Source organism: Apus apus, chromosome 5, assembly GCF_020740795.1.
Source record: "Apus apus isolate bApuApu2 chromosome 5, bApuApu2.pri.cur, whole genome shotgun sequence".
NCBI classification, from domain to species: Eukaryota; Metazoa; Chordata; class Aves; order Apodiformes; family Apodidae; genus Apus; species Apus apus.
Genome location: NC_067286.1, coordinates 2,577,500 through 2,599,012, shown reverse-complemented (window position 1 = coordinate 2,599,012; position 21,513 = coordinate 2,577,500). Strand labels below are relative to the sequence as shown.

The window sequence follows — 21,513 nt, the reverse complement described above, 5'->3', positions numbered from 1 at the left end:
CCACAGCAGCTGTTTTATCCTGCAAGTTGACAAAAAAACTTGCTTCTCCTGACAAAGCTCTTCCATTGTGACAGGGAAGAAAATCTTAATAACCAAGAGAACCAATGAGTGAAACGAGTCCCTGCAAGGAGCTACTGTGAGAAATTAACTGTTTACAGATTTTTTGAGAACACACAAAGCCAAAACTTTGCCTTCATCTCTTATAATGTTTTTACTTGCTCTTTGGATTGTCAAAGGCAAATTGTATGGTAGTAAAGTAAGACAATAACTGTCTGTTTTGGGGGAAGATTAAGAACAAGGACTGATGTGATGACTGGCAGGATAGAGCATGTCTTATAATAGTGTTATTTTAGTGAGAAGAATTGAGAAATGCTGAGTGGCTGTTGCAAGTAACACTGTTGAGCTGGAGTGAAGAATAATCATTGAGGTCTGGGGGAGTCTGTTCAAGAGCAACAGTTGCCATGCAAATGGCACAAGCATCTGGAAATGGGCTGTAAGGGAATGGTGCTGGTGAGGGGCAGAGGATCAGAAGTTGGCCTCAGCCCTCTCTCCTCAGGGAGCTGCAGGGGAAAAGGTCAGGGGAAGCTGGGAAGAGAAAGGGAAATCCCAAAGATTCCAAGAACAAAAGATCCAACAGTGATGACTGTAACAGATCTGGATTATTTTGAGGGTTATTTCCTCTGTACTTTGGACTTCACATTGGTGTGTAAAAATGCACTAGTCATCCCTGCCCACCCCAAAACACCCTCAAAAAATCCAGCAGAATCTGGGCATATCTGAAAAATCATTCCCCTTATTCAGGTTCTCAGATGTAAGTTCAGGAATCTGCTCTCACATGCTCATGTTATGAAAACATTTGCAGAATATTTTTCTGATGAAAGTGGCTTCTATTTCAGCTTGAGATGACATCCTATTTCTGGTTTTAGAACGGCTACCATTTCTGGATTAGGGTGACCTAATCCACATTGCACTTTGTGACAAAGTCAACACCAAAATCACTACAATGCAATAACAGTGAGCGAGCATTAAAAAGAAGCAGAATGTACAACTTAGAATACTCTATGCTTTGTGGTTGTCACTTACTTCATGGCACTTCAGCATGACCCTCTTCAGACAACAGCAGGCATGAGAGCAAATAAAAAATGACAAAATGGAATGACTGAAACACTGCAGGTATTACTGACGAAGCAAGCAATCCTGTGAAATTGGCTGACAAACAGTTAACAAAATGAAATGAACCTAATGGGACAGCAGAAAACTGCAAAATCAAGCCTTGATAATTATCCCACAAGATATGACTTTCATCATCTGTGAAATCCAGGCACATTTTGTCATAAACCAAATGTAGGATCAGGACTTGCTACTAAATTCAGTTCCATGCAGGACTCACTATTAAATTCAGCTCTGCCTTACCTGTTTGTGAAAAAAAAACGAACTTGTCCAGCCAGTCACAAAAAAAAAATCAGAGATGGGCAAAGCCCCACAGCCACAGGGAGTTTTTACTTAAAAAATTGCTATGCCAACACAGTACAGGTTGTTTTTTCTAGAGAACTCAATCCTGCATGCTAAAGCATCCTCTGTAACTCCCACACTTAAAATGAGCATTTCCCAGCACCAGGAGTGACGTCCAACCTGCCCCAGAGCCCTCGAGGACATTGTCCAAACCCAGCAGGAGAAACAAAAGCACCATCTGAAATAGAAATGTTCTCCTGATGGCAAAGCTACTGATCATTTTGATATGGTGATGGCAGAGAGCAGCAGCAGTTGCTCTTCATTATTCCTTATTAGTACACAGCGTGGTGGTGGAAGGATGCTGTTTGCTCTGGGGGCTGTGTTTTTTCTCCCCTTTCTCTGGGTCTATTCTGTGTTAATCATGCTGACATTATTCAGTTGATCTCTCAGGCTTGCACTTGATCATTACGTTGCTAAGCGACCGCTGGGTTCGCAGACCGAGCGCGCACGCCTCCCTGAACCTGCTCAAAACCCCTGCATCAGTCTTCTCCCCATTTCTTTTAGCAGCTCCCTATAAAAGTAGCCTCTCCAGTGAATTTATAGCACTGCTGTACTTATAGCACCCTGGGTGATCCTGCTGTTCCACCTCCTGTCCTCCCCGCTCTCCTTGCTGACAGCACCGCATCACCTGCTCAAGCCTCGGGGCTGCCCCGGGCTGGGCATTCCCATCCCTGTAGTTCTGCATATCCAAATCTGGAAATGGGAATTGTGACCAGAGCTCAGTTCTTTAGTTCTGGGTCTTTGGGTCAAACGGGGCCCTCGTAGTCAAACACCTTCAATCTTTCCTGTAGGGAAGGAGGGGTAAAATTGGAGGAAGCGATGGTCCGGTGTTGAGGCCTGACCACGTGGGTAGACCAGATAAAAACCTCTATCTTAAATTCCTAAAATTTCTTTGATAGCCAAAATCAGGAGTGGGATTAGCCCTGGTCCAGAACCTCCTGATGAAACCCTTTATGCTTTTATTAGTACAAAGAAATCAAGAGTCTCCTTTTGCTTCTTCCTCTTTTTCCTCCTCTTCCCAGTGTCCCTTTTCCTACCCCATGCTCGGTCACCCCTGGGGAGCAGCAGGTGGTTTCCAGCCAAACACTTCCATGCTCTATTTAAAAATCTTCAAAGTTGGTCCCTCCTTAAGAATCATGGAAAACTATCAATACACCATGTAAAATTATTGCTAAACCAACGTGCAAAGGAAACAAAAGCAAGTCTAAGGCCATTTTTAAGGTAAAAATTGAAAGAAATGCTGCTTCACTCTGTAGAACAATCTCTTCCTAATCCTCATTTATCAAAAACACAGAAAGGAGATATTTTTATGGGTTTCTGTAGCAAGTCATTACCCAGCCATCTATATTGTACTTCACCTCCATGCTACAATAACAGGGCAATTGCCACTGGCTGTGCAGAAGTTACCCCTAGTGATATTTAGGATTGCTACCTGGGCTATAACTTCATATATATCTTGAGGAGCAAATATGTATTTTTAATTTCATCAGGCTGCCAGTGTTGTGAACATAACCAAAGTGAGCCTGTGAACAATGTTGCTATTTATAACACTTCCCAATACTTCTCTTTGGCTGAAAGATATGAACAGGCATACTCATTTTTTATCACTTTTGCTTTAGCAGAGCTAACGAGTTGTTCTTTAATTTAGCAGAAACCCTGCTTTCCATGAGCTAAGCTTCCTTGCTCTCTGTCTCACAGAACAGGGTGACAAGCTCTACAACTGGCTGTCCTCAGCTTTACAGTATTAAGAAAAAAAAAATATATAATCAAGAAACTAAGAATTTTAGCTCTCAAATGTAAATATTAGCTTTAAGACATGGAATTTTGGCAACATGGTATTCCTTGATCATAATATTTGATGGCTTTGTAAAAAATTGTGTCAGTAGAAAGGCTGTAGTTTATATAACTTTTTTTTTAAAATAAAGCAGGAGTAAAAGCATTAAAAAAATTGCCTTTGTCTGGGAAGGATTTACTGTGTATCCATGGAGGCACCTTTGAGAACAGAATTGAAATGCAGTGCAGACAGTTCAGGGCATAAACATCCATAGCACAACAAAAATACATCACAGCATTTTCTCCACTGTGGTAAATCCTGCTCTTAGCCTTTTGCTCCCTCTTTCACACTCTTTGTCAAGCTCTGAAATCAATCCCGTCTCATCCACCCCCGGAATGTGAAGCTGGTCAAGCTCAGAGAGAGGGGAAGGTGCCAGCCCTGCCCAGGGGCAGTGGGGAACTGGGCACAGGCACAGCCAGGCAGACACCACCCAACAAACCACCATGGGTTTACAAGCTGAATTTGGAATCAACCAGGGAAATTCTCTATTTACATCTCTCTATCTGACTCTGGTTGAGATTAAAAGGAATTGCCTGTGGGACCTTTTAAAAGATACTTCCAGTATCAGTAGATAGCTGGATCTCTTCTGCTGTCTCTGATTTGTTCCTGAGCTTAAAAAAAGAAATCCTGAGTCACCTTTTCTGATCATTTTTAGCATCTTCAATTCACCTAATATTCTGGGGCTCAATTAAAAAACAATGTGATCACATGAGTTTTGAAAAACAGAAGGAAACAAAACACAGCCCTCTTACCTTCCATTCCCTCTGGGAATTCTGTGGAAGTGTCATTTTCTTCCACAGCTGAATGGCAGCCAAGAGTTTTGCTGCTCTATGCTAAAGTCACCTTTTCTGATTTACTACCTCATAAGTCTTCCTCATATTGTTACATCCCAAGATCCTCTCTAGTTTGCAAAGATGTCCATTTGGGTTTACTTTTCAGGAAAGAAGCAGGATTTCAGCCACACTGAAATGCTGCTTTGTGTGGTTTTGTTTCCAAACCACAGAGGTTGAGCCTCTGTATTCCATAATGAAGACTGTGTAATTTGCCAAAGCTGAGTTTTAAGAATTAAAAAAACCTAAAAGACAGAAAAGCAACAGAACTTTCTAACACTGTTCAAGACAAATCTCCACCATGTAACATATAAGGGACTACTCTTGCTTTTCTTTTCTCCTAAGAAGTGCTATAGTGGCTTTTCAGGTTTTTTTCCCAGCCTTTATACCTGTTTAAATGCTTTTTCACAAAAAATAAAAAAAGAAGATGTATCTCTCTTTGCTTCTACTTTTCATTTTCCTTTCTGAAGTGCATTTGTACTGTACATTGTAGGTGCCAGGCTCACCTATTTTCTAATAAAATAGGGATGCTAAAGATCTTTACTGTCACCTGGAAATCACTATCATTTTAGATATAAAAGATGCTAATACTATACATATGAATTTAGAGGCAACACGTTCATACGGCTTAACAAGAAAGACAGTCAAGATCTAGCAAAAATAGTGTTCTTGAAGACTTAAGAAAAATAATATGAAATTAAACTGTCAGAGTCATCTGCAAGACAAGACTTATGTAAATTCAAGCTCAGTGCTCAAGCACTGATTTAATGCTTGCCTGAGGTATTCTCAAATCACAGTGCTCAGCTGCTGTGCTAACTTTGTTTAAAGACTGTCTTCATCAGGCAGCCAGTGTATATTGCTTTTCTTCTACGGTTTTCACTGGGGTTTTTGGGGTGTATTTTTGGTGTAGGAAGGCTTTTGCTATACAGACAACTCAGTTACTGCTCCGTTTAGTTAAATACCACAGGCAGAAATTTCAGAATTTCAGTGTTTTTCTTCCATCTCTTCATTCTAAAAAATTGTATAACTTCCACACCTCCCTGCCACCAGCTTGCAGGACTTAATGTAACTACCTGACTCTCAGCCTTTTGATCACACTGCTCTCTGAATGATCATTTGCAATAAACATAGTCCTCCTTCCCTGAAACTGAATGATCTTTATGCATGTAAAGAACAGTAGCTTTTGGAAGGCTGTTCTAGTTTACAATAATTCCAATAACATTCACTTAAATGGTATCTTTTTAAAAAACTAACAAACAAACAAACAAAACACAAACCAAAACCAAACTCAGCACTGCATTCCTGCAAAAAATGCATTTCCATGAAGTAGTCTGGGCCAAACAATAGGCAAGACTTCAGTAAAAGGTACATTTAACTGCTATTTTGAAGGCCAAGCCATTCCACACCACAAAAAGAAATACCTCAGGCTTTCAATAAAACTAACAAAATCACCTTTTTTTTAATACACGTAGATTTCATGATATTATATCCATATTCCACACAAATGTGACTGCACAGTTACTTGTACATTTACCCCATGGTGACTGACTGACCTCTGTAAGGTACTTATCACTTGAGTACCTTCTGCAAAGCACTTGTATTCAAATGTCTTGTGCTGCACTACCAGGGATGGTGCTGTTGGGAGAAATGAGCCACATCCTTGAATGTATAAACATCAGAGACTATGTATATAATGTATAATAGAAAGGAAGAACTCAAACCCCACAATACCAAGTGGTAGAGATGCTAAAGCAACTTCTTAGTAATAGCATGAAAAATAGTGACTTCAATGAGTGATAGAAAATATAGCTTTATACTTCATGATAAAGTGGGTTATCAGAAGTATCAGCATGAATCAAAGGGCACCACATAGTGAATGTGAATTCAGCCCAGGCAAAAACACTTTCTTACCTGTGTGAAGCCAATAAGTTATGGGACTGAAGAAAAACTAATCACCAAATTTTTGAAGAAAACTTCTTAAAGAGAAAAGTGCTACTTAAAAATAGATCCAAGTAATTCACATCAAAACAACTGAAAGGTTTGTGGAAACTGTCTTTGAAGTCGGAGAAGACTGAGAAAGCTCCTATCCTATGGTGCAGGCTACAGAAATGTTGTCAATGTTGGAAATTCTTCCCCACTGTAAAACTGTTTGTCATGAACTATTCATTCATGACTATTCATTCACTATGGTTCTATAATTAAGCAAACATGTGCAATAGACAGTACATTATTTTTTTATGTGACCAACAGGGGATGTTAGTAAAGAGATGGGAAAAAAAATCAAGTCTTCATCAGAAAATCATTTGGTTAATTACGTTTACCTTGTACTGAGACTTGCAGTTTTTGTTCCAGTAGGTGACTCCAATCCTTCCCCTGGCTTTGAGGATTTCTCTCTGTTCATTTGCTGGAGTATTGAGTTCAATTCACTAATAACATTAGCCTTTGGGCCTGAGAGAATTGGGCTTTTCACCTCCGTCACATCACCCCATAGCTTAGATGTCCTTTGGGGAACAACCTTAGCCATGTTGGGCTGAGCACTGATGGGAGGGGGGGGCGGAGCAGGGGGAGGAATAACAAAGCTGTCTACAGCTTCTTCAATCAGCGCGTCCTTGTAAAGTGCATTGCTTTTGTTGATTATGGGCTTCATTTTTGGCTTAGGAGGTACTGGGGGTTTGTCCACCAGAAATGTTTGCCCATCTGCATAGACTGTACAAGTATCCACGTTCTCACCCCCTTCCGAGGATAAGGTAGAGATGCTGGACACCGTTGAGATAGTGCTGGTTGTCTCTAAGTGATGGTCACTACTACTTCGGCTGTCTACCTCCTCAATCCCAGAGTCAGTGACGTTGTCAAAGCTGTCAGGGGGTGGCAGAAAGGAGGCAGGCAAACAGTTTGAAAGACCCACTTGCTTTTTACTGTCCAAGGAATTAGTTGGCTGGCCGGGGGCAAAGGGCGCGGGTGAAGGGGCGCCATTTTTTCGTTGCTTAATCAAGTCCGTTAGAGCTGAACCGGGAGCTGCGCGGTCGTCGGGGATATCAAAGCTGTTGGCAAACTCTAAGGGGGGTGGAAGTGGCTCAGTAAACATGAACTCTTCATCGATATCCACAGATGCTAAGGGCGGCGGAGGGATGCGGAACGGCAGGATGACGGGGTCGTCAACCGAGCCGGCTGCTACGATGGTTTTGCAGGGAGATGTGGGCGGCTCGGGCACAGCCGGCACGCTCAGCTCACTCTCTGCTTCCTCGCCCCCCTCGGGCCTCTCTGGCTGGGAGCTTTCAGGGTTGGGTTCCATTTCAGCTCCCTTTTCCTCTTCATCTTCGGGCGTGTCATCTGGCTTTGCTGTGTCCATGGTATGGACCATCAACAAGCCAGCTGACTTTTGCTGCGAAGTATCCACTATGTTTATCAACATGTTTTTCTTCTCCTCGGCTTTCTTTTCTTTCCCTCCATCTGCTTCATACTTGTTCTCGGTCTCCTGCCGTCTCAAAGGGCCACGAGTATTTTGCCTAGAGACAGTAGCAGTAACAGGAAAAGTCATTTCAATGTTGGGTCTCAGCTTTGTATCGATGTAAAGTGGTTTATTAAGGTCAGCTTTAACAGCGTCTCCTTTGCCTGGAATCTGCTGTGTTTGTTCTTTCATGGCTCTGTCCCTGGCAGAGAGAGCGAGGGCTAGCGGTGAGTTTGGATCCAAAAGCTTTCCTGTGACAGGGTGAACATAATTATCTGAGCTGGGTGCATTCGTGGGCTTAGCTGCCACTGTACTGTTTTCAGTACCTTTCGTTTTGGATGAAGCATTTGATGTCCTGGAGTCGCTCTGATTGCTGGGCTCGCCGCTGTTAAACAGATTTTCAGGCTCTCTAGGTGCAGGAATTGGAGAGGGAGACATAAGCTGCCTAAAACCATCTTCACTAATAAACACTGCTTCATCGGTGAATTTCGATTGCCTCGCCCGTGGTGTTGGCGGCGTAAGTCCAACATCCTCGTCTCCCAGGTCTGTGGAAAGGAAGGCTGGAGAATTCCGCCTTGCTTCCAGCCTCTTTTCCCTGTCCCTCACTGCCCCAGCAATGGCTGCTGCAAACGGGCTGCTGACACCCAAGCTGTCATCAGGTCGGAGTTGCCCAGGTTGCTCCGAGGACTGCGGATCGATTTCCATGCTGCTCCCTTGGCTGCTTTTCCCACTGCTGCTGGTGGACGGCTCCTTCACAATAATCGTTGGGATTGGGATAGAGCAGGTCTTTTCCGGGCTGTCTTCAACATTGGACTGTTTCACCAGCATCCCCTTCCGCCTCGCTGGTTTGGCTGGCACGTAAACTGCTTTGCTTGCAATCTTCCCAACCTCAGAATATGGGTTTTCTGGCATCTGACCCCTCTTATTCCTGAAATTTGCCTGAGATGCGGCACTCCGACTGTACAGGTCTTCAGAGTCCAGGGAGTATCGGTCCAGTTCTCGTCTGTAATAGATCCCCTTGTCCCTTATCATCGTTCCCACACTCTCAGGCCTGACCAAAGAAATTTTTGCACCTGAATTCTGATTAAACGGAGGCTTAATTGTTCCGTAGCTCCTCGATGTTGGGGATTTGGGAGAGTTGTACAGAGAGGGAGACGGCGGCGGCGGCGAAGGAGGTAAGGACTGTGGTGGTGGTGGGATGTCTTCAGAGGTGTCAGGCATTGAAAGACTTCTGGTGAACTTCAGCATAGGAGGAGCCAAAAACTGCCGTTCTTCCTCTGTTATTCCTAAAAATCAGAAAGAATACTTCAAACACTGCCTTCCACTGGGATCCCTCACACTGCACTATTTCTGTATCCAACCTAAAATGCCAGGGTGCGTTTCACCTGACATGAGGCATATGCAAAATTATGAAAGAGGTGGTTTTGGTGGATTCCTACCATAAGCTTGCTTTCTTGTTGAACTTCCAGAGACCCGGATGGCAGAATTTAAAAAGGATGCTGCAGAATTTTAATTAAACTGCTCACCGATGTGTAGGCAAATGTTTTGGTTTTATGTATCATCAAGGTAGCTGTAGAGAAGCACATTTTCTTTGGAAATTATCAAACAGGGAAGACATTCTTTGCAGAAGAGTAGCTTCTGCCTTGCCCTAGCACTCTATAAATGTATATAATAATGCAACTTAGAAACCTAATGATTTTTTAAGATGCATTTGAAACTTAGCAAAGGGACTGCAAAGGTTCCATTGGGGAAAAGAAATCATGATGTTTCATTTCAAATGATGACATTATATTATTACAAATACGTCTTTTAACATAAATAAACTGGATAATATTGGGATAATTTAGATGCTAATTTTTGCATCAGCACAATGCGTTTCTAAATGGATAAATATCACTACTAAGATTACTACCAAGAACAAAGAAAGCCCAAATTTGGTCTGCTCTTTTTCCCCTCTGCTGTAATATCATCTATTGTCATAATTTGGAATGAAAAAGGGGTGGATTTTATTCCATCCCAAAGGGATTCCTTTGTAAACTACACAGCATTACGATGCTTTTGTCTCAATAACAAAGGAAAAAAGGAATAACATTTTGCCCCAGATCACGCACGGCAAAGGGCTTGTCAGTCATTCAGCAAGGTAGAGATGTTGGAGAAATACGCTTTAAGAAAGATGCAAAGTTACTAAAAGTATGTGAGAAATGCACAAGTAAACTATACATGAGAAGCATTTTACCTATAGATTTTTGTCTTCTCATTGTACCCCGAGGTATACCCAGAAAAGGACCTTGAGAACTCCCCGGTACAGTGGGCGTCATCACAGCAATACCCTGTCTCTCATACATGGACTACAAAAAAGCAAACAAAAAACCCCACAAGCATTAACACATGCAAGTCTTTCACTCACATGTAATTAACTCTTCTGTCATATCTCCTCATCCACTACCTCTTTTACTTAGAATTCTTATGGAAAACAACAAGTTTGGAGTTATTTTGGGGAGGCAGAGAAGAGAAAGGGAAGGCTGTCCCTCCTCGTAAGCAATCACAGGACTATTTGTTTTCTGCCTCTTCAAACAGCCTGTATTTCCTTCCATCCCAAGCTGCTGAGAACAGCAAAGTGCTTGTTGTATCAGGACTGATGCTCTGTTGGAGGGGTGGGTAATAGAAAAATACACTTAACATGCAATAAAAACAAATTCTTCAATTGAGTAACCCAATGTCAGACTTCCTCAGTTTAAATTTTTAATATGTGCTATAGCATTAATGCTAATGTTTCCCTTACAAATTATCATGCATTATTTAATCAAGATATTATATATGTCATTAGAACTAATAAAAACCCAGCAGTAGGAGAAATCTTCACATTAGTGGAAACTGCTGCACTAACTCTGGTGCTGAAACTGGAATATCACACCTTGACTTTCTGCGAAGGTTTTTAGTTTGGACTCAGTGTTGTACTGACATCTTCAAGTTCAGAACTTACTGGTGTCTCACCAGCTCAGGTTACAGGCAGAACAAGTTCACATCTGTTTGGGTAACACTGAGACAGCAATGCTGTTGATGTGACACTCTCAGAATAAATATAAAGATGCAGTGAGAAAAGTTTTCTAGGGGTATGTAGACTGTTAATAAACTAGTACTAGAAATACAGAGTAGACCATGCCTTAAGGTTACAAGATAATAAAAGCAAAATGAGGATATAAAGCAATGTTTGTAAAGCAAAAGACCTGCCAGAAGACCCCCTCCAATCATTTTCAGAAGTGAAAGCAGTACTTCATAGCTACCACTCACATTCATATCTGTAGCGGAGGGAAAACATCTACTAGAAGGCCGCTGTTTAATAGTTGCCACTCTTGAGTCCACAGTTGCATTGTCTGCAATTCTTGATGGCTTGGAAACTGGTACTATTTCATCCACCTTATCTGTAATATAAAAGTATTCAGTAAAATAAATATCGTTTGTCCAAAAGATGGCAAATTTAAGTATTGCAAGGTCAAAGGAAGAGATTTACTTTTCAAAAAAATGCAAAGAAAAAGTTTTTCTGGCATTTTAACAAGGCAACGCTTGAGCATCATAAGTCGTGCAAGCCGAGCACTTTTTATTGCTGCTACAGAACATGCATGCTTTATTTTTAAGCCTGCATGCATTTAATGTTTACTTAGTGTGACTCGAAAAACAATCCTCTTCTTCAAACCTTCAAAATGTGAAGGGAGAATATCTATATAGAAATGGAAAGAAGACCTTTAGAAATAATGAATCTGTACAGCACTGTTTCAAATAGAGATTAGCAGACTGTACTTAGTCATCAGAATTTCAGTGATATTTTGGACAACAACAAGTACTCCAGAAGTGCTCTTTTATGTCTATTCTCCTTAAGTAATCACATCCTAATTTATTCACACTCTTGGATTATTAGATTAGCATTTGTAACTGCACCATTTGCTTAAATAAAACTTTTATGTGTATTTTGTATTGTAATAACTGCACAGTCTGGGAATGTATTTAGAGACCAAATAGGCAAAGTCCAAATCTGAATAAGAACTTCAATATTTGGATTTGGGATCCTGATCTACCATATGATGTGAACATAAGATATAGGGAAAACTTTAATCAGAATCTTCTGAAGGTTAGTGTGTTAGTTTTAGCCCCATCTCCAACTTTGGTCACAAACAAGGATCATCAGTATTTAATATATAACATTACTCTCTCAGACTGAAGACCTGTGAGTACCACATCATCAAGTAATGATAGCCTGACAGCTCCTTTACTGCCACTTCTACTACTATCAAACTAAGGCATGAAGAAATTAAACGACTAGCCTAAGCCAGCAGAATAATTCAGGTTTTGAACCTGTACTAGAATCCAAACTTGAATCACACCAAAGGGTTTTACTACACCTTCCATTGCATTTGCTCTCCTAAGAAAGCACATGCTGCCCTGCATCCTGGTAATTTAGTGTCTTTTCCCTTGAAGTCTAACCAAGGAAAGGATTACTTCTATAGCCTGTGGTATTTATGTGAGTGAGCCTGAGATACATATCTCTGAGTTATACCTGAGCCTGGCTCTTAGGCTTCCACAATGTGAGTCAGAACAATGTTATTTTTCAGCAATTAGATCCATCTTCCAAACGACTGATTCTTTGCTTCAGCAAACAAGGATAGCTACTTCATTAGGACAGTAGAGGCTTAAACCCCCCCAGGGTTTTGGTGGTCTAGGGATGGTGCTACTACGCCAAGTATCAGATTTAGGGATTTAAGTTTTACCTCTCACTGGAGAGCAGCTCACTCAGGGCCCTGGATATGGATATGGATGGGAATAAGGCAGGAGGAAAAGAGCTTTTGATCCCTCTAAACAGTAGATCTGGCTGGTGCAAGGATGATATTTTTAAATGGGAGAAGAAGAGAAGGAAGAACTTTTCCTTCTGGTTAGGAAGAAGGTTGTCCTAGAAGTGGATATTTCAGTGTCACAGAGGGTCAGGGAGCAGGCAGGAAAGGAAAGGTTGAGCAGGATCAGTAAGCTGAACACTGTTGAAAACTGTCTCACAAGAGTAGTGTTGCTGTTTCTTTTCAATTGAAGTTAGCATTCAATTCTTTTCATTGGTCTGCTTTATTTTTTTTGTGTTTAAAATCATCCAGTGGAAGGAGAGAAGGAAAAAAATTCATCACATGTATTCAAAACCAAAACAAACTTCAAGTCACATTTCATAAGACTTTATAATACAAACTGTGAACTTCTGAAAGAAAAATATCTGCACTTCTGCTCAGCAAAAGGCATCAGAAAGCAATGGTGTAACCATGAACATTTGACCTATACAGCAAAAAAATATGGCTAGACTGTAGAATCATACTCAGGGGATCTATCACCAAGAGCTTCATCTGGGCAGAGATTTCCTGTTAAGTCTCTCCCACCCTTTTTATCATCCCAGAAGCCAAACAACTGGTCTTGGGATACAGAAAGAAGGAAGTTTGGAAAATGAAGCACTAGGTACTCAAAATCTGTAAATAAGAAATATAAATATACCATGTAAGAGGTGATCCCCTTTATTTTTAACAGACACATGTAACCATATACCCATTCAGACAACAAAAAGCTACAGGGAAAGAGTGATGAGGCTATGACAGACACTTGAAAAGCATGAAAATATTTGTTTGGGGATGAAACATACATACCCTCCAACTGCACTGATTTTGTTAGACAATACTAGAAGTCAGATCCTAATTTCGGATCTGACCAAAATATCAGTTGGTACCAGTTCTTAATCCCATCTGCTATTTCCAGTTGGGAAAAATCTTTGTTTTGTGTAAGTTTATTGCAGGTTTCTTGTCTGTAGACAGGTTCTCAGTCCTTCTCACCCTAGAGCTGCTCCCCCTCAAGTGGTGCTTTGTGCCTTGCCAAGTCTAGCTGAAGCACTTGAAAATGGGAGAGGAGAGCAGGTTCAAGCTTAAGCTAATCTGCAAGGAACTATTTAGGGGCTCCTCACGTGGTATTTCCAGCTTCTTCTTTTGCTCTGTTGCCTTTGATCAGAAAGCAAAGTAGAGTGCAGGTTGTCACTTTAAAACTACAACCAAAAAAAAGTCCTGAAGCTACAGAAGCAGCCAGCGTGTGGACAAGATTTATTCTAAATGGCAGCAGCTACATGGCGGGTCCTGCAGAGTATGTCAAAATCTTAGCATCTGGCCACAACTGCACCACACTTTCAAAGTGAAAGCACTGTGTAAAACAAAAACATTCTCACTGTATTATCCAATGTGTTAATGAGGCCAAGAAAATGAACTGGCTGAATCGTATTTAGCTTCATTCAAACTCATCCCAAAGAAATAAGACATAAGCATTTCGGGACAAACTCTCACTTGCCTTTTTGCCTTCAGGTAGGTTGCTTGTACCCATGGTACCAGTGTGCAAACCATCTCTGCCCCAGACATACATGTTCAAAAGGCTGCACATACTGGAATGATTTGTCAGGCTTACTAATCAGCTTCTCTCCCAAGCTCCTTGCCATCCTAAATACTCTGCAGCATGCATTTCTCGTACCAATGACAGGGGGATCTTACAAGCTCGTGTTGGAAATTCTCTGAGGATACCTTTACAAGCAGTCTTGACAAAAGAGAGGGGAAAAAGCCACAGAATGGGTGCAAAAGCTTGCACCTGGTGTGAGGTGTGTGGACAGTGTGGCCAAAGAAGACCGCCTACAACGGCATTCTTAAAAGGAACGCAGCTGGATGTAGGTGGAAGGGAAGAAATATTCTGTGGCGGAAAAAGCCTGCATTGGAGGGGCCAGGCCAGCTGCATTTCCTGGTGAAACTGGTCATTTAGCAAAGTACAGCCACTAGCACACACACACACACACACACTGATAAGGGAGCAATTTGTGGCTGACTGGTAGAATAACAAAATGCTATCTGCTTTATTTTGAGTAACTTTGGTCTTGCAGAAAGACAGGGAAGAAGAGTCTATGGCTCATTGGACAGAGAGCTCAGCTCAGCTGCAATCATAGAAGAGGATTTTTAGGCCTACAGTTACTCTAATATTTGCCAGAGGAGGAATTCATCACTGCTTTGCCATATCAACTCTTCTGAACCTCTACAAGAAGTTACAACAGCATGTTGAGAGTCAAACACAGGAGCCATGCTACACCTGTGAGAAGTAGCTATCACCGCTCCAGGGGCTCCTGGGAACAGCATCCTCTCAGAGAACTGTCAGGGATATCACATGTATAAGCCAGTCTGATGCCTCTGCATGCATACAGCAATTTGAGTGCCACTATATTAAATTCCCCCGAGAGAGGCAGCACCAAGAGATATAAAAGAATTTATTGCAAAGTGCATTTCCATCTGCCCTGTGGGTTCCCAATTGCACCCCTGCTCTGCTCAGGGTGCCAGCCCTCAGGAAATTAGATGGCCTAAAGGCACAGAAAGTAGTTGCATTTTATCAACGTGTAGGTTGTCTCTGATGAAAAGCTCTTTATCACAGACAGAGTAGCACAGTACCCAACAGCATGTCAGGACTTTTACATTCTCAAGAGGTCTGGCTGCTAGGCAAGTTGCTTTTTTTGTTGTTTTTTTTTCTTTTCTTTTTTTCTTAAATAATTAATATCTGTGATAATTACAGGGGACAGTCTCCTCCTAATTGGTTTGTTGCAAGGAGATGGCTCTTATCCCCATAGAACACATCGCTTAGTGACTCCTGTTTCAAATCCTCAGACTCTCTCAGAGGAAAAATTATAATGCTGCCCATCAAACCACCAGATCCATCACAAAAGGAACTTTGAAAATGAGAGCCAGGTGCCTAGATAGATCTGGTGGCACATCACTATACAGGCCCCAAAAGATAAATATGAGGTATGATCCTGGCAACATTACTTACTGTACAACATAGCCAAGACACGTGGATTAGCTCCACCGAGGGTCTTAGAAAGTGAGCTGGTCAGACCCACAGAGGATAAGAATGATCATGATCCGGTACAGGCTAACCCCAACACCTCAGGCTGGCATGCCAGAAACACCAGGCAAAGACTGATCGAACACAGTTTGGGAGGCGAGTATTGCCAAGACCTGTATACTTACCACCAAGTCCAGAATGCTTGCTCAGAGGGGATAGGATAATGGAGAAAGAAAACTCAAAAAACAGCTGCCTCAAGAAATGACTTGTATTTGTAAGAAAAGCAATGAATGCCTGGCACAGAGTAAAAAAATGCTCGTATGAAGTTAAAGTGAAAGAACAGAGGCAAATGTTCTTCAAATACCAGCAGCACACATCGTTAACAGTGCAAATATAAACTACAAAATGTTAAGACTAATCTAGTCAGCCAGAATACAATGTCAGCCAATGTAGGAAATGGTTGGATTCTGCCACCGATGGCCTTATGGCTAAGAATTAAAAGGACAGGCACATTAAAAAAAACCCTAAAAATCCTATGGTGTGGTTATTTTTTCTTCCCTCCCCCTTTTGCCTGGCGTGGAGGCATGGGCAGCGAGGCCCTCTCGGTTATGGCTCTCTGCAGCCGGCCACTGCGACAAGGCAGCGTGGCCTGCGGCGGTTCTCGAGAGTCGCTCGTCCCTTCGGCCCCTGGTAAGCACACAGTGGAGGATGCCACTGCGTCCTCACCGGTCCATGTCGAGGCACAGGTTAACTCGACATGAGGGGTGGCTCTTTGGGAGATGCGCGTTTCAAGGACCTGCGTCCTTGGCTGCTTGAGGAAAGCTAAAATCTCTGACAGGTAGTTATGGATGGCTCTTGTGGAGGTAGCCACAATGCCCAGCTGCAGCTCCATACGGCCCATGGACTGCGACATGAGACCCATGGACTGTGCATGCTCCCTCTTGATATTTTCCAGCAGCTGCACAATCCTACTGTTGGTTTCCATCAACAGCTTCTCTCCCTCTGTTAGCTGGGGCTGCCCTCTCCAACCCCGATCCCTAGGGACAGGCTCAACACCGCGGTGCTCTTCATTCATTTCATCATTTCCCTCCTCCTCAGGAGAGTCACTTTCAAACTGAGGAGTCCTACTGAGTGACTGATCCCCAGGAGACTGTATGTCCATGGCACACTCCGGAGTCCGGGCTGGCGTTTGAAATCCCTCAAAATCCTCCCCAACGTTGCTGTGAGTTTCAGACGAGGACAACGGCCACTGCCAGCTCTCTGTGGTCCTGGCTGGTGAGTCTTCATCAGAGGCAGGCACTGAAGATTCCTGTTCTTCGGCCGGCGTGGACGGCGAGCTCCCTCGGTGACGACCGGCTTGCCCCGAGGATCCAGGAACCTCCCCATCTTGTTCCCCAGTGACATCTGGCAATCAAATAGAGGAGCAACAACCACTGTATCTGAGGCCAGGCAGATGGAGGTATCTACATGCATTGGACAACACATAGAAAGAAGCCAGTTGGGAAGCCAGAGTGTATGTGTTTGGGCAAACGGAAGGGCGGACTAAAGTTTAGTGACTGCATTGGGCATGTGGCAGTTGACATTATTAACAGCTTTTTGGTTTAAATGCACACTGTCCTGTACCCAGAACACACACAGCCATGCTGCATCCCAAGGCAGGAACTACCCATTCACCTCATCGTGACTGTGACAGGAAATGTCAGTGAACCTATCAAGAAGCTCACCTATGCACTGCAGTGGTGTCAGTCAGAAATCCCTGGGATGAGCTCAGGGCCAAGTGTCCAATTGAGCTTCCTGGGGTGCCAGATGTGCTCCACCACTGGCTGAGGGCAGCCCTTTGTTGTTCTGAGGCACTGCTGGCTATCTTCGCTTTTGTCCGACGTCTCACGTCACCCCCACCCCCAGGTCGCTCCCTCCCAGGTCGCTGCTGCAGCACCAGGGTGGCCATCCACGCCTCGCATCCCGCGAGCAATGCCCTCCCTCCCCAACAGCTGCCAGCTTCTCCTGTTCTTTTCCCCAAAACAGTAGGTCACGTTATCTGAGGGCATTGCTCGCCAGGATCTCATCGTCTTCCGAAAAATAAACTGAGTTTTGCCCTCCCCTGGCTACCTCTTCCCTTGCCTGAGGGCACATGGTGGACGTCAGGGTGCAAGTGCTTCCTTGTGGCAGCTCAGTGTGCAAAGAGGCGTCGTTGGAGGTGCTAACGGGGAGGATTCCACGTGTGTGCTTACTCTGAATCCTCCCCTACGCAAAATGCACTCCCAGAGGCTAGAAATGGCCAAGCTTTCTGCACCCACAGAGATCACTGGCTCAGAGTAGAGCGGGATCTGCCCAGCACCATGGTTGATGACATGAGTCAGTGGCTGTAACTCTTGCCCTTTCCATGTTTCAGATTATTTAAAAAAAAAAAAAAAAAAAAAAAAAAGTGTCTGCTTTGGTTTTGGGGAGGAGACAATTTGGTCATCAGAAATTAATCTGGGGTGGTCTGGCTAATGCGTTGCAGCAGGGTGGCCCAAAGAGCCTGCAACCCTGAGACTCTGCCAAGGGACACTTGAGAGAAGCACTGCTGTGGGGAAGGCTGGGACCTGACTGGCAGTGGCTGACTGCTGCTGGCTGGCCATGCTGCTCACAGGGCTCAGACTGCCAGCTCAGTGTCATGCCTACCCTCTGGCATCCCAATCTTGAAAAATTATAGTCTTTAAGGATTAATTTCTGCTCTTTGAAATGCTTTGTATGCTGCTCTTCAGCCCTAAATTGAGGTGTAAGCTCAATAGAAGCTGTAAACTTACAAATGGAAGGTGTTGCTGAGGACATGTTAAATGATATTTCTGGGGCTGTTTATGAATCAGGGGTTTCTGTTTGAATTATATATATATATGTTTGTTTATTTTATAAGGTTTTAACTGAAAGCTCCCTCTGACAGACCCAAGGATCCCTCTTCCTTTGTATCAGCCCCTGTCTACCCTAACGTGGCACTCATCATTTCTACACCTAAGTGCCTCCAACATTATACTGCTGTAAAAGGGATTCAGAGTGGCTTAATATAATTATGATTTTTTAAATGCTAGAATAATGGATATTATTTGTGCATTTAGCATATTCGCTACTTTCAAGTATTCACATTCAAAGTATTCACATTCTCTCTGTGTTTGGCTGGACTGTCCAGTTGCATGTTTTATGGAAAGTGAGGATGAGACTGTATTTGTAAAAAGGCATGAGCTCCTTATGAAAATGAATTTTAGGGACAAACTGTCATGCAATCATTGTTTCTTCCACTCCATGAAGGTTTGAAAGGGACTGCATATCAACCTAACTGTAATAACTGCCTCTTCCTTTGCAATTCTTCTCCTCCTTCTCCCCCTTTGCCTAATACAGCTGTAGCTGCAATCCTTCATTAACAAATCTCACTTAACAACTACCAGGTAGGACCATGAACTTATTTCTCAGCATTTTCCTATTTGAGTACACACAAAAAAAACCCAACAAAAACCAAAAAACCAGGGGACCTATTTTTACCACGCATAGCAAACACACACTTCAATTAACTTCTGTGGAATCAGAGAAAGATAAGGCATCATGTATATTCACTCTGGTAGAGCCACTGGTCATACAAAATGTCTCTGCATTTCTTTTGACATGTCATCAGAAAATTCCCCATATTCGAAAACTCCCTTCTCCTGACAAGTTTTCTAAAACAGCCCACCTAGCAACTGGCAAGCAATGGAACCAAGCTAAATTAAAAGTCAAAACCAGAAGCAAAACAAAATTAAAAAAAAACACCCTCCAAACCCCACATTAATTTATAAATATTTCCGTAAATAGCACCACTGAGTTTAGCTTGTTCAGCTTCAGGGGGATCATAACACTTTTGTTATTTGTGCATGTTCACACTTTTGCCAGAGGCTTGCACAGAAAAGTTTCTCTGAAAAAGCATAAGTTTTTGCAAAGTTCCTAATTCTCCTTGAAAATTTACCACCTAATCAGCATTTTCAGCCTTTCAGAGCTGAGAGAACAGCATCTGGCATAGGTGACCAATTCCACAAATGACAAAGAGTACCAGCAAACAGTGTGATAACCCATGGGCAGAAAGTCAGTTGTGGAAACTGTTGGCGAATACTTATGAATAATGAATACATTCACAGGTTTTAGGATAGGTTTCTTGACTAGCAATGAAAGGGAGGAATATTCATAACTGTTACTATTATTCATAACAAAGTGTTCAACAACTCTAGTAACTCCAGTGTCTGGAAGCTTTGTGGAGCACTGACGTGGGCCATGGAGAAGCCAAGGGTGTGTTACAGGCATGGCCATACACAAGTTTCTGTTCACTATAGAGCAATCATGGGAAAACTGCCTGGAGGTCAGTGGCTGACACCACCTCAAGGAATGTGCCAGTCTCTGCCCTAGAAATCCATTCCTTGATGACCAAAGGTCGCCCTGAATTCAGACTGGATCTTGGTAAGATGATCATACCAGTGGCTAGGTTGGTGCTGTGGAAAAAGATGTGCCAGTTATAGTAGGGGCACTGGAAATCTTGGCTTGGCCAGAAACTGACCTTACTTGCCAGAGAAGAGGCTGGCTGTATGAACAGCTGTCAACAGTAAGATTAAAGCTGGCTGAAAGAGTTACCTCAACCAAGTGCTTTGACTTAATTTCCTTGGCAAAGGGCTGACTTAAGAAAAAAGAAAAAAAAGGAGAGCACTAAGACTGTCAAGTCAGAATTGGCTATGGACCAAACTATGTATCAACATGGTTCAGCTTACTTGGTTGTGAATTGCATTTAAAAAAACATCTCTTTTTTACAACCAAGTTTTAAATACAGTGGGTATAAAGAAGCCCAGGTCGCTTCCTTAGGTGTAAAGCAAAGGAAAGAAGTCAGATCCTCTGAGCTTTCTAGTTGTTTCCACCTTACACACCATTCCTGCATGCAGCATTTTGCTCAGTGGTATATAAGACTTACAGGCAAAATAGGTCACTTTAGCATTTTATAGATATTTTTATATTTAGACTTAGTGATACCAGCCAACAAACTGGCAGTCTCCAAACTTGTGACTTGCTTCATGTTCCTGACCTCATGTCCCTTGCTCTGTCACGGCATAACTCCCATTTTGATCTTTAAATGCCCACATGGTCTAAAGGAAATGCAAACATTTGGAAGTCAGTGACCCACTGCACTTCAAGTGTTTGATCACTGTGAGTACCTGTGCAGTCAGTTTCAAAAGTCACATGGGACTCACAGGTTTCTGAAGCTCCTGGTGGCCCCAGGAGAACTGCTCCCATCTTTTGTGCCTGCAGGGATGATCTGTAGTTTGCCCGATCCTGTTCCGCCAGAATTATTCCAGCCTTTAGGCTGATGAATATGTCCATCATTTTGGGGTACATGCTATACCACAACATTCATTACCAGCTAGAGTCCTTTAAGTTTGCTAATAGACACATTCAGGATGGTAGCAATCACTGGGTTGAGATACACAGAGAACTGAACAGCTGGTTCAGCAGCTGTAGGGATAGAGGACTGAGACAGAGGCCAAGAACAGAGCAGGGCTTTGGATATAGACAAACTTGAGAGACATCAGAGGTATTTCTTTAACTTTTGTTCACTGAAGAACATTTGAGACTTATGCCTGTGTCGTGCCTTACCTGCCACTTGGACTGGCAGCTGATCCCTCCCCTGAGATGTGCTGCTCTTTAAGAATCCCTCCTTTTGAAATCCCACCATTTCTGTTTCACCTCTGCTACTGGATCGTTGCCTTTTCCATTATCTTTCCTTTCCAGATTCCCCAGCAGTGGAGCTGGACGTGAGGGGTGGGTTACCGTCTTCCTGCTGACAGGTGGGTGGAGATGTTCCTTGGCCACAAGTGGGCCAGGAGCTCAACAACAGCGGTAACACAGCTGGGGAGCTTGCTGGGACCTGCCTCTGCTGCTCTGGACCTGGGCCTCTGCCTGTATCTGCATCATGCCTCCTGGGGTGGGTGCATTTTTCAAACTGCTTAGGTACCAAGGTGATAGAT

At 42.9% G+C, this 21,513-nt stretch overlaps 2 protein-coding genes across 5 annotated transcripts in view; both read right to left on the bottom strand.

The window, feature by feature from the left end:
- SHANK2 (SH3 and multiple ankyrin repeat domains 2) overlaps window positions 1-21,513 on the bottom strand; it is a 300,961-nt gene that overhangs the window by 8,228 nt on the left and 271,220 nt on the right. For 2 of the 4 annotated variants that reach the window (XM_051622537.1, XM_051622536.1), the window contains 4 exons: window positions 11,283-11,342; window positions 10,916-11,046; window positions 9,861-9,972; window positions 6,498-8,910 (listed from right to left, as the gene is read on the bottom strand). In XM_051622537.1, coding sequence (XP_051478497.1) covers window positions 6,498-8,910; window positions 9,861-9,972; window positions 10,916-11,046; window positions 11,283-11,342 — 2,716 coding nt within the window. The remainder of the gene's footprint in view (window positions 1-6,497; window positions 8,911-9,860; window positions 9,973-10,915; window positions 11,047-11,282; window positions 11,343-21,513) is intronic. The other 2 variants (XM_051622538.1, XM_051622535.1) reach the window with 1 other exon arrangement.
- LOC127386060 (uncharacterized) lies at window positions 15,754-21,263 on the bottom strand. The gene is made up of 2 exons (XM_051622539.1): window positions 21,143-21,263; window positions 15,754-16,906 (listed from the first exon to the last, which is right to left on the bottom strand). Exons 1-2 carry the CDS (start codon window positions 21,219-21,221, stop codon window positions 16,047-16,049), a joined length of 939 nt encoding a protein of 312 aa, XP_051478499.1. The 5' UTR covers window positions 21,222-21,263; the 3' UTR covers window positions 15,754-16,046.